General features: G+C 37.9%; 1 protein-coding gene across 1 annotated transcript in view; it reads left to right on the plus strand.

Annotated features, from left to right (window-relative positions):
* The window catches only part of mib1 (mind bomb 1), a 224,191-nt gene extending 211,156 nt beyond the window's left edge, over positions 1-13,035 (plus strand). The window contains exons 10-15 of the mRNA XM_066404290.1: positions 9,542-9,761; positions 9,818-10,052; positions 10,105-10,379; positions 10,436-10,601; positions 10,657-10,835; positions 10,962-13,035. Coding sequence (XP_066260387.1) covers positions 9,542-9,761; positions 9,818-10,052; positions 10,105-10,379; positions 10,436-10,601; positions 10,657-10,835; positions 10,962-11,102 — 1,216 coding nt within the window. The 3' untranslated portion in view covers positions 11,103-13,035. The remainder of the gene's footprint in view (positions 1-9,541; positions 9,762-9,817; positions 10,053-10,104; positions 10,380-10,435; positions 10,602-10,656; positions 10,836-10,961) is intronic.
* Positions 13,036-13,109: the final 74 nt, after the last annotated feature.

A 13,109-nucleotide genomic window follows, 5' to 3' on the forward strand; every position in this document is an offset into this window, starting at 1 on the left:
ACGGTACGATCGGAGGCTGGACGAGTAACTGAAGTCGGGAGTGCACCCTGCACAGATCCCACGAGGCGCCACACAGAGCTCGGGCTAAAAATGGATTCGACGACGCGATTGGTGCGACCCGTTTCGGAAACAGTACTCTCCCAACCCCCCTTAAAGCCAAATTTGTCTTTTCCCGAAATACATCTGGGATCCGCTGACTTTCCGAAAAGCGTTAGGCCCCGTTCACGCCGCGTGGGTGCCCCGATTTGCGTTGACGTTTGGGCGTCGACTATAATTGCGCATGCCTTTCTTGCCTCTTGAGTCACCCCTGCTAAATCCGAGACTCCAGATGAACACGCACGTGATGTATAGCGGGCCTAATGACAGTCGTCAAGGCGGGAGAGTATGGATGAGATAATTTTAGAACGTCGTCCAAAAAGACACCACGTGTAAGCACATGTGGGGTTCCCGTTCTCGATCAGTCCTTAAACATTTCCCGAATCATTTTGATTATTTTTGGCGTTTTTAGGTCTAAGGGAGATTCGCGGGTCAATTCTAGGGTTCAAGTCGGATAAGAAAGTAGCATTATTAATTGTGAATATTAATTCTGATTTTTTCCTTTTTACGCCTGATTACCTAATATGTTTTCAGCTCGTCAATGGAACTTGGTCTTTATTAAATAAAAAAACAACGGGTTTCTAGGAAATCTAAAAATACTGACAACTATTCGGCATTTAGAAAAAAAAACAAGTGAATATCCTATTGTTTTGAGATTTTGTCATATAGTCTATGACGAAGTATTCATTGGAAACAGGCTGCGGGAACTCTTCTGAACCAATTCCATGCTTTCACCACTCTAAAACATGATTTCTAACGATCCAAAAGCGGTTTACATTTAATAGATGAAGTCATCAATGCTTCCACATATTATTAATGAATAAAACTGTTTTTTTAATTATTTTAAACAAGTGAAGAATTCTATAAAACCTTCCAACTCTTTGAAATGGCAACGTGGCACTGCTCTTTTGTTTTAAATAATAATAGCGACCAATTGCGTAACGTTTCAGTAACGTTTCAATTGACAGCTACGATATATATCACAATGAACAGAGATCGATCCCCACTAGGATAATTTTTTTAATTCTGACAATTTTAAATTATCAAAAATTTGATACAAAATGATAGTTGATTTTAGGATATAATGAGAGTAAATTCTACGTTAGAAACTCTTCAGAAATAGCTCACATTTACTGGTTGAAAAACCAAGTTCCGCAAATGTAAAGTTTTAGAACTCGCCCTGTATCTACGAATCCAACATTGCTACGAGTGTTTATTAACGTACATATCGCACAAATCGAGTACGATATCGCTCAAACCGTTTTTGTCAAGCTTCAGAGATAACGGAAAAACTACCCTCTTTTACAATGACTGATGGACACTCTATATACTGCATAGAGTGTCTCAAACTAAATGGTTCTACGAGCCATCTCAATTGTTATAAAATTTACGCATGCGGTTTTCGCAATTCTGTACGCAATTTGTTTAAAACGAAAGTTTATAGGGGTAAAAAAACCGTCGCTATGTTAGTTTTGTAAATATTGAGTATTTACTAAATCGGATGATCCCAGTTTTATTTTTTAAATTTTTATTTAGAAAAACAGAAAAACGAGGAACTTTTTTAAATCGTTTTTTTTTTGCTGGGCCGCAATACGAAAATACTTTTTCCACAAACCCACGTTTCGGTTTTTCAATGCATCATCATTTAGCCGGGCGACGAGCAACGAGATTTGAAAATATGCGATGTGTAAGAAATGTGCACCTCGCTAACCGCTCAACCGAAATTTTCGAAATTTTGTACGGGCGTGGCTGCCACCCCGTTTTCCAGTGTCGCAAACAGTTTTCGAGATATTCGTACGCATTGACTGGCTCGAATTTGGACGTCCTATGCCGCAGTCTTAGCTCTGAGAACCCTTATGTCCCATGCCGTACTATGCAGATCTTCTCCGTATTCGTCCGAAGCTGCTTACAAGGACCTTGTTCTACAAGAACTCCTATTAATGATTTTTTGTAACCACCAAATCCAGATCGATTCGATTCGAGTCCTCCTCCATTAAACCAAGTTAATGGAAATCTGGCTATCTCGCAATAAAACAAAAGCCGCTCGTTGTCCATGGAGGTGCGTCCATAAATCCAGAACTGGATACGGTGGGAATTGGTCTTATCTTAATTGTGAGGCGAACCAAGTGCGAAATTAAAGATCGCCGAGATTACGAGTTTTATGTGTGTGTCGAAAATTTGGTTCGTCCTGCGAATTTACGACCTGCGAGGTCCGATAGAGATCGCTCGGCTTGTAATTATTATCCCTTTAACAGCGAGTGAACACTTTCTCCTGTGCGCTACAGGTCTCGAAGTTGTGGATGAAAATATTGCCAATTTTCCTAGCTAAAATTTAAATTCCGGTCGAGGAGTCGAGTAGTCTATTTGCGCGAAGTTGAAAGAGCCAATTTTTCTCGTCGGTTCGAATAGATAAGTCCTCGAATGGTACAACTTTTATAACTAGGAGATCTTCTCGTCTGCAGTCTCAAACTTTCCCGGATCAAGTTAAAACGAAAATAGTTTTGTTGTTGCATAACTCCATCGACACACACGAGCCAATAACGTTTTACGGGAAGTTTATGGACGTGCCGAAAAATGGCGAAAGGTCTTCATTACATGGAATGTTGCCATGCGAACTGTAAGGGCATAATAAAAGTTTGTAATAACGTCCTCCCTATTTTAAATTGCACGGTACGCGGACTATCTTAACCAAACACATTAGGGTGTTGTTATATGCAAAATTATTCATAACATGGGGTTTAGTATTGTAGGAGTGTTCTTAGACGAAATGCTAAATGGCTGTGTCGAGTGCAATTTATTATACAAATATTTTGGGATTTGCGCAACTGTGCTATTATGACGGTTTTCCCGCTTCAGTGCTAAGTCTCATGTTTATTGCTGCTTCACAAGTTCAGTCGGAATTTTATTCGAATTTAGATCGCTAAAAGGGGCCCCTCGTCCTCCCAAACAAAATCACCTATTATTCCCTCAGATTGAGGGCATGTCGACAAACTTTGAACCGCAAGTAACACTATTAAGGTTCGGTTATTACCTGAAACATTGTTTACGGAGGTCAGTTGGGAGAATTATAAAGTGAAATTTGGTTTCGATATGCGTCATCAATAGGACCGGATCGAGGGTCTTTTATTTTAGCGCCCGCTAAAAGGGCCCTTTCAAGTGTTTTCGGCTGGATGTCGGACTTGTACCCCATAACTCATAACTGCAGCCTCCCCCATCAGTTAAACTGAATTTATTAAACAACGGAACGGCCATAAAGGTCGGATTTTACGTCAGTTGTTAATTTTTTTAGTGCTCTCTAAAGCTGGTGGGTTATAGAAACGTTAACTCGCGCATAAACATGGAAATATTGTGTTGAAGAAAGTAGCCATTCGCACTATATTATGTAGTTTTATGCGGGCGATTGAAATATCGCTCCGGACGATATTGTGGGATTAATTAAGACCTCTGGCAGTGTTGCTGATTTTGACAGCTAGGGCCCTTCGATCTGCAACGCAATTATTCTAAAACAAACGAGCTATGCCCTGTTGCCATTTTCCAGAATACAAGGACGTTTTGAGAATTTTGCGTCGGAGTTATAGCTCAGACATGGAAATATGTTAAAGAAAGCGTGGAGATAATCTAATTATACAGTGTGATTCAAAAGTGCGGATCGCTACTTCAGGGCCGTATTCTACACATTAATGTAAGATAAAATGTTAAACACTTTTTTCTAAATCGTTTCTCAAGAAAGGTATGACGATTTAAAGATGGCGCCGGTAAACTGACTTTGAAACTGAAGAATGGGAAGTCGCAGTGTTGAAATTTGGTGGGTAGCCACGAAATTGGATCTGGGATATTTTGAGAAAAAGGAAATTTTTAAATAATCAGTGGCGTGACGTTTTCGAAGGAGGGGATACACATGTTTATTTTTTGATAAAACTGTTTTGTAGTTTAAAATTTTGACACGAAAAGATCATTTTCTTAAAAAGCGATCTTTTTTATATAAAAAAAGATACTCTTTCTCGAATTCACTTAAACTTACCGTTTTCTAGAAAAATGCGTTTTAAAAAGTCATATCCCATTTATGACTAAATTTTAATAACAATAATTAACAAAATTAAGGAACAATTTTTTTTTATCACAGAAAATGTTCAAAATGATTATGATATCAGATCATGCACTGCCAAACACTGTCAACAATGCTTTTTTCCACTTTACCGGCGCCATCTTTAAATCGTCATAACTTTCTCAATCTTCTTTTTCTTTTTTCAACTTCTCAAAGGATTTAGAAAAAAATATATTTAACATTTTATCTTATATTAATGTATAGAAAACGCCCCTGAAGTAGCGACCCGTACTTTTCAATCACCCTGAGTACTTAATGCAATTGTTCCTACTTGATTTTCAAAAGATCGGCGCTTAAATTTCGAAACGAGTTTAAAATTGGGCATCTTTCGCCCCTTTGGAAACTTCAAGGACTCTAGTCGATAGTTATAGATCCTGTATTAACAACGCATCATGCTCTCGAACGTTAAAAATGCCATTTGAAGAACGTTAATTTAGAGGAATTTTCGAAATGGTCAAAGATGAATATGAATATTAGGTCATATTTTGGAAACTAAAAACGACAGAGTAACCTGCCCGGTTCAAGTTAATAGAACCCATTGATTCGATTAATATAATCTGCACTTTAAATACACTTGTTCTTATGATTCCTAAAGGATCGGCGCATAAAATTTGAAAAGTGGATAAAATTGGGTACTTCTCGCTACTTTGAAAATTTTCAGGAAACATTGCAAATTTTTGAGGTGATGTTTGTAGCTCCTGTAGTTTTAAAAAGAATAATCTCGAAATTTACTCATCATTGTTAATAAGAGCAATTAAGGCATCTGGTAATCCTGATCAAACTTCGACCGAGGAAGAATAATCGTGGCTATAATCTGACGGTGAACTTATAGCCAAGATTGTTCTTACATTTCAAAAAAAAAAATTTTTTTTTAATCTTGGTTACACCTCTGATTTTTTGACAGTTTCAAAGCTTCAAGTTTCCTTTATATCCCTTTAATATTGATTAATTCATTATACATACGAATACTAGTGGCATATTATGCTACGTTTCTGCTCTTAAATTGTTTGTTAAAGATATTTTACAACGCATAAACATGAAAGCATGTTAAAGAAAGGGGGCCATTTACATTTATGTATTATTTCAATGCGAGCCGTCTCCTAGATGAAAACGTATAATTTAAGGCGATCTTGCCCGTAATTACAACATCTGACAACACTGATTAAAGTTTGACGACAAAAGACGCTCCACTTGGAGGCATGATTATTTCAAAACAAAAGAATAATGCCCTGTTGCCATTTTTAGAGTAAGAATATTTTAAAGAATTTCATTGTTTTTTTTTTCAAAAAGGACACCGCAACATAAAGCTGCTCTGCTTTAGTCATCAATGTTTTTTCTTAATCCGCAGCGTTTTCCATTTAGAATAGAGTCTCGAAGGTAATCCGACTCTGGATATTCACTTACCCCGTGTTTTCCCATCGGCCGTTTCTAAATTTAAGCAACACGCGTCCATTACCACGTGAACGCAATTTATTTTCGGATTTCTAGCAGTAAAAAGGAAAACCAGAAGCCAATAAGATAGACGAACTGTTTCGTTGTATGATTCGGTTTGATGTTGCTGAAAGCAGTGCTTGAAAATTCCATACGGAAAGTTGGTGGTATTTCGACAAGGGTACGAAAATGGGGTAAAAACTCTAGCTGGAAGTTTACAGGGGCACTATTGCAAACTGGAACGAAACACTGCTCAGCTGAACTTTAGTCGCTAATAAATTTTAATAAATTCAACTAGTATTGCTATCTGGGACTGGCCCCGACACGCTCATTACCAAAACTTTTAAATGAACGAGTGTTTCCCGATTTGAGTGCCTTTTTGGCCCAGTTCGGTGGTTGTTGTTGTAGAAAATTGCTCTTAATGTCTGTGGTTCATTTGGAAATTGCTCAGTCAATTAAAGATGTTTAGGAAATTGGCTTTATATCAAGATCAAACTTCGATTGGTGTTTTCAGGTCTTCAGTGCATGCATTCCATTCTGGAAAACTGGGAACTCTCCCGTTTGAATCTTTCGAGCATTTACGTACCGCATTTGCGAGGAATGCGCATGAAAAAATCCATTTTCTTTAGTAAATCATGGCACATGCCGTACACGTTTAACTGAACTGCACTTATCATCATCATTCCGACTAAACACACTATTACGCACATAATTCCCGAGAATGGCGATGCTAAATGGGAGAATGTTCATTGAAAATTCCAATACTTTTGGACATTTGCCTAAACAGTAACAAAAATATTCGAAAAGCGGTTCGCCACCATAAGTGGGTTCACTACTGAAAAAGCACGCCTTAATTTCAATTAAATCCTTTTATTAGGCAACAGAGAGGGACTGGGAACAATTCGCGATGACGTTGATGTGATGCGCCTTTTCGAGTGGTTAAAATAGTATTCGCCTCCTCGACTAAGATTTTTTCGAACTTTGAACTCTTTTGATTATTTTCGTTAACGAGGTCCGTCCCTGTGCAAACGGGAGAAGTCTGTAATAAAGACGCATTTTTATTATTCTAAATTATGTGTCCCACATGCAACGCTCTGCTGAGTGTACGGTCATTAGTAAAAGGGTCAAGGGTTCAAGTCTGATCGTCGGGCTCACTTTTCACCGTTTATGCCCTGCAGTGCCGATGCATCTAAAAGGTGGCTTAAGCGTCCCCGTTCGCATTGAAAACGTCATCAAGTGTCTGTGAATTTGGGAAAAGATGCGAAATTTACGCGCGGAAATGAGGACGAGAATTTTTTTTGCGCGGCTCAAACATGCTCTTTACACATCCGATATGTTCTAGGTCTATGACTCATTCGGATGGTAATGAATCTGAGCTATCTCTGTCGACTGGCGTAGTTACTCGGCTAAATTCGTTACGTGCTCCCAGAGTTATGCGAGTGCGAAAATTAGATGTTCCCGAGGGGTCGATGCACTTAAGTGCGTCTCGCAAACGACAGAGTCGGGGTTAATTAAAACGAGCCCCCTAATTCACCGTTAAAGTGATATTTGTGTGTTTTGATTAAATTCCGATGGTCGGACTTTGATAAAATCGCAACACCGCCGTCTTGGAAGTGGTCCTGGTCGATGTCGCAGCTGCTGTCACATTGCTTGACATTTGGCGTCCCGTAAATTCGCAACTCACGCATTTTTATTGGCCCTTTTATGGGGCTCCGGCATTTCATTGGGGGCATTGAGGCGATGCCACGTTGTAAAGCATGTCCCCGTATTGCCGGCAACATTTTTATTGGATTTATTCCGAAAACGGAGTCGATTGTCTGGTGTATTATGGAATTTCGCATTGTTTCTCGGAATATTGGATTCGCCTTTTTGTTTGCTGAATGAGGGCAGCTGTATGGAGTACCTAAATAATACGAATTCTTGATGACGATTTTGTACAGGAATTGCGACAATATCTTTGATTGAATTCCGTTGGGGTCAGAATCGACAGGACCTCTTTTTGAAATTCGCGATTAAAATATGAGGAATGATTATGATGTCGAATTTCGGTCCCAGTTATGTTGCCAAATATCGAGATCTATCAGAAGTACTCGAGAAAATGGCTACCATTAGACGACAGCAGTGGCAACGTCGCCGCGTTTCCCAATACGCTAGCTGTCATATGACATAATTATGGTTTCTGACAAAACTTGACAAGCATCGGAAGTGGAAATGTGACGATCTTGAGATTACTACCTAGTAGTGGTGGCCAATTCCGCGAATAATTCGATTTTTAAGAAGTTTTAAATATTCAAGTTCGGATCGAAATTGAATCAATTGAATAATACTAGGGTGTCCTACTAGTGTGAAGTAGTCCGCTTATTCCTGAATGGTTAGGAGCGGATGAAAAAAAAAATTACCTACAAATTTATTTTTTTAGGTCCGTCTTATAAAATCATTTTCAAGTATACAGGACGTTGCAAGAAAGCGTGGCGCTCCTAAATTACATTTTATTTTATTAGATGCTATCTACATTATCGCCTTCTCTTTTATTTATGATTCTACGCAATTCCTATAAAGCTTGTTCCGTACATATCTTCAAACGTTTTTGAAATAATTGAGTATTAACTTGCCCATTTATCACAATTCGTAGAGAGCTATAATATGCAAATCGTTTCCTATCTTAATTTCACGCGATCTGTTAAAAAGCGTTTGTTGAATTTCAAAATTTCAAAAAACAGCAAAAATTGAATTCTTTTGGAAATTTTGCAAATTAATTTTAGAATACATTATGCTAGATCTTTCAAAACTTCTCAAAAAGATTGGGAAACCGCAAGCCGTTTTCCTAATCTCAAATACTCTGCAAATTACAGCTCCCTAATCCGTAAAAAATGGAAAACTTTATACTTCATTATGTTACAAACTACTAAAGGTAGATATAGAACACAACGAAAAGTAATGCTACCAAATTAACTAAAGAGCACAAGGTGATCATGATGCAACTCTTTTTTAGACACCCTGTATACTTGGAAACATGTCTATATTTAAAGTAAACTTTTTGCTATAGTGGTTTTCTGATTGTCATACTCATCCCTATCTTAAGTCGAATTTCTGTAAGAATTTCCTAAAAAATTAAGGCATTTTTAAAGTAAGATGCAATCAACCTTTCGTAATAATAGGCTACTGTATATCAAACTTCGGTTCCAATTTCCTTACCAGATCACAAAACTTTCCAAAATCTAACGAAAATGCTTCAGAAAATGGCTGCCATTAGAAGACTAGGGTCAATGATGCTACTTTTTCAGATTATCCATTTGTGACGTGCCATAGTCATAGTTTCGATCAACATTTGGTAAGCTGCAAAGATGAAAATGCGGCAACGTTGGGCTGCGTCTACGAGAAGTAGCTATTTTCTTGAATATTCTCATTAGATTAAAAAAAAATTATTTCAATATACATGTTCGAGCCGAAAATTGAGTTACATAGTGTTATTAGTAGTTTTGTTTTGTACTTAAACTTGGACAAGTTAACCACGACATTTTTTCTTCTTATGAGCATCTTAAATTTATCTTAAATTTCAAATTATATTTCCTTATCCTCCTCTAAAGCCGCAGTTTGCAGTGTTTTAATAACTAAAGCTTTGATGTGAGATAATCAATAATTACTGCATAATATTCCGTCTGTAATTTGAGGAATCCACAGTCCGCTGTTTATCATCAAGTTACGCTTAGAATCTCGAAATAATTGCTCGTCGAGAGTATTTTTAACTCTGGTTCTTTTAAAAATAATCCCGAGGATTACACCACGCACCTTCGGCATATGCCGCATATTGTACTTAAAATATTTCCGTTTGCTCTATTTTCGGAGGCCGATGGCAGCTCCCCCCGTTTGATTGTTACACAACTGAAACGGAAATCTCTCCTTTTTCAGTGCAATGAAAATACTTCTGTCCAAGTTGCCCCGCCCGTGGATCGTAGACGAAAAGAAGGACGACGGCTACACCGCCCTCCACTTAGCGGCCCTTAACAATCACGTGGAGGTCGCCGAACAGCTGGTTCTCCAGGGCAAAGCTAACATGGACCTGCAAAATGTTAATCTGCAAACAGCGCTGCATTTGGCCGTGGAACGGCAGCACACTCAGATCGTTCGAGTATGTTTCTATTAATTGTACCAAGAACCAAAATATTGTTAATGGCTGTTAATTAGCTGTTGGTGAGGGAAGGAGCAAATCTCAACATAGCCGATAAAGATGGTGACACGCCTCTGCACGAGGCACTGCGTCACCATACTTTGTCTCAGCTGCGGCAACTCCAAGATGTTCAAGACGTAGGAAAGTTACTTATGGGTCTGGGCACTCAAGGCTCTGACAAAAAATCCTCAGCCAGCATTGCGTGCTTTTTGGCGGGCAATGGGGCCGATTTGACAATCAAAAACAAAAAAGGTAGTGTCCCATCTACTTTCTTTAAGCAACTACAATATCAAATTTATGTTAGGTCAAACCCCATTGGACCTCTGCCCCGACCCAAACCTGTGCAAGACACTGACTAAATGTCACAAGGAGAAACAGAGCGGCGAAATGGACATGGGTCCGAACCAGAACACTCAAAATTCGAATATTAATTCAACCATGGACGAATGCTTGGTGTGTTCAGACTCGAAGAGGGACGTCCTCTTCCAGCCCTGCGGCCACGTAACTTGTTGCTCGGCCTGCGGACCAAGAGTCAAGAAATGTTTGATCTGCAGGGAATCGGTCACGGGTAGAATTAAGGTAAAACCTCATACCTCTGAGAAGACATCGGATGTAGGTATTAGTTCGATTTCCAGATCGAAGAATGTCTGGTGTGTTCGGATAAGAAGTCTTCAGTGCTATTCCGGCCGTGCGGCCATATGTGCGCCTGTGAGAGCTGTGCCCAAATTATGAAGAAGTGCGTCTTGTGCCGGGCTCAGATCGAACTGATGGTGCCTATGGCTGTCTGCAGTGGGGGATTAGGTAAATTTGATCACAAATAAGGTTTTGCGGGTTTTGGTATGAGTGGAGGTTCTAGGAACCATATCTGAAGTTAAAGCGGACGTGGAAGAGGAAACTCTGAAACCTCCGCAGACGTCCGCCACAGCCGAAATAATTCAACCCCAAGGGCAAATTATGAATAACGGAGGACGTGACACCACCAACGTCAATGACATTCAAAAACTGCAACAACAACTACAAGATATCAAGGAACAAGTAAGCATTATACCTGTAGTTATATTTTCCCAAACTAGCGTAAAAAATTCTACTTTTTGATCGAGTCTTTGTACTGCTGGCCTATGTCCTCTGCCATTCATTTCATTTGTGCTTTTTCTTTTTCAGACAATGTGCCCCGTCTGTTTAGACCGTCTGAAAAATATGATTTTCCTCTGCGGTCATGGATTATGTCAAATGTGCGGGGATCAAATGTCCGAATGTCCCATATGTAGAAAAGCCGTCGAAAAGCGAATATTATTGTATTAGTTCTAACCCTGTGGCTTTTGAACGCTTCAAAACGTTGCAAACGTTCCCTAAGTGAAAAATAATTAATTTAGGGTTTAATTTAGTGCATCTCGCCACATGATGGCTGATCTATCATATATTTTCTCCCTGTGGTTATATTGTCGTAACTTTTGTTTGAGAACACATAACGTTCAGTTCAATATGCATCAATGGACAATTTTCTCTTTATGAAAGAAATATACTTTATTAGCGTTTTATACGTCAGCACTTCGGCACATATCCTATTGAATATTTAAGTTCATCAGTGAACGGAATATCTATAGTAAATGGTTGTATGCTGTTGAATGGAGTATACCGTTAAAAGTGCATACATAGTGACGTCTCAAATGCAAATGTAACACTACTATAATTAATTACATTTCGAATAATTAGCCCGCAATCCATATGCAGTGACGTAATTTCGGTCTTGTCAATTCTTTCACATCACTGCGTAAGCACGTTTTATTGAATAATATGTAATGATTTTGTGTACAACTATAATTCGAGTGCCAACTCAAAACTACATCATTATTTATTCACTCTTGACAGTATTGTGTCATTGTGCATGCACGCTATCAAATGAATTCTTGACTGTATTGTTTTATTTATTTAGTAAGAATTTAAAAAGTGATGTAATGGTTATTTATGTAATAAGTACATAATATACGGTTTTATGAAACGAATCGGTATATGGGCAAACGAGTTGCTGTTGAGTCCATAATTGAATGAGTCGAATAAAACCTCATTATGTACAGATTGCATAAAATGTTCTATGTGCGAGTTCATGTCAAATTACTAATAATTTAACTTTTAAGACAAAATTTAAATACCTGCAAAATACGTTAATCACCTGTTAAAAGAAATGTATGTTCATCAGTCATGTTCAGTTATTGTCAATTCCACCGTAAATACATATGTTATCTGTTTGATAACGGGGAATCATAAAAAAAAACCTGCACTAAGCCATGAACCATAAACGTAGTGTATTTATTAATTAAGCCGTTTGCTATTCACCATCAAACGTTCAATGAATTAATCCAAAACGTGCTTTTGATATTTCAACATCTACTTGAGTTTTTTTCATGGTCACCAATTACTTTATTATACCAGGACTATAATGAGTCAATTTTTGGCCGAAAAACAGTATCATAAAACGTCCTTTATAACCAAATCGGACGTAAAATAAATATTTGTAACTAACACATATCATACTGTTCTATTGTATCATCTTTTACCTATAGTCGTGTCGAGCTTTATGGTGAGACAATAAAAATTGATCACAATCTAAGCTGTAAATCTGTTACCAAAAGAAAAATAGATACTTCGTTAATATAATACTTCAAGACATATGGCCATTGTCAAAATTCTGAGAGCATAAGTCGAAAATTGTAAAACCAATAACTGCAAAAATTTGATACTCAAAAACCATAACATGAAAAATTTCCAAAAATGACTATGAAATGCGTAAATAACGCGAAAATTTCATAAATGTAGTTATCGAAAAACCAGTGGTGTACATGACAATTGCTAAAAAATTAAGTGAAAATTGAGTACTCTGATTTGAACGAGATTTAGTTTTGCAATATACGTACTCTACAGCATTGCCGCGATCAAAACTCGAATCGGGATTCCTTGGTCCGAAAAATACCATAAAAACTAAAACAAAATTATCGAAGTTAACTAATAATAGTTCTTACTGTGGCTTACTGTGGCAGAGCAAAGCTATCCACTGCGGAACTAAATAAAAAATTGGGATCGGACAGAAAAATTTCAGTTACTCTAGTTTTCAAACTATTTGCCTTCGAAACGTATTATTTCCTTGATTTAATTTTGTTAACCTTGAATGTGTTTTAAGGATTTTTACATTTCTTTTAATCTTTCCCCTCTTTAATGCAGTGGTGATTCATGACGAGATAGTAAGACTTTAGCATGTATCTTACCTTCGCTATGTGTCGAATGTAATTATTTTAAGCTGTTTGTGGACATAAG

Source organism: Euwallacea similis, chromosome 34 (genome assembly GCF_039881205.1).
Source record: "Euwallacea similis isolate ESF13 chromosome 34, ESF131.1, whole genome shotgun sequence".
NCBI lineage: Eukaryota > Metazoa > Arthropoda > Insecta > Coleoptera > Curculionidae > Euwallacea > Euwallacea similis.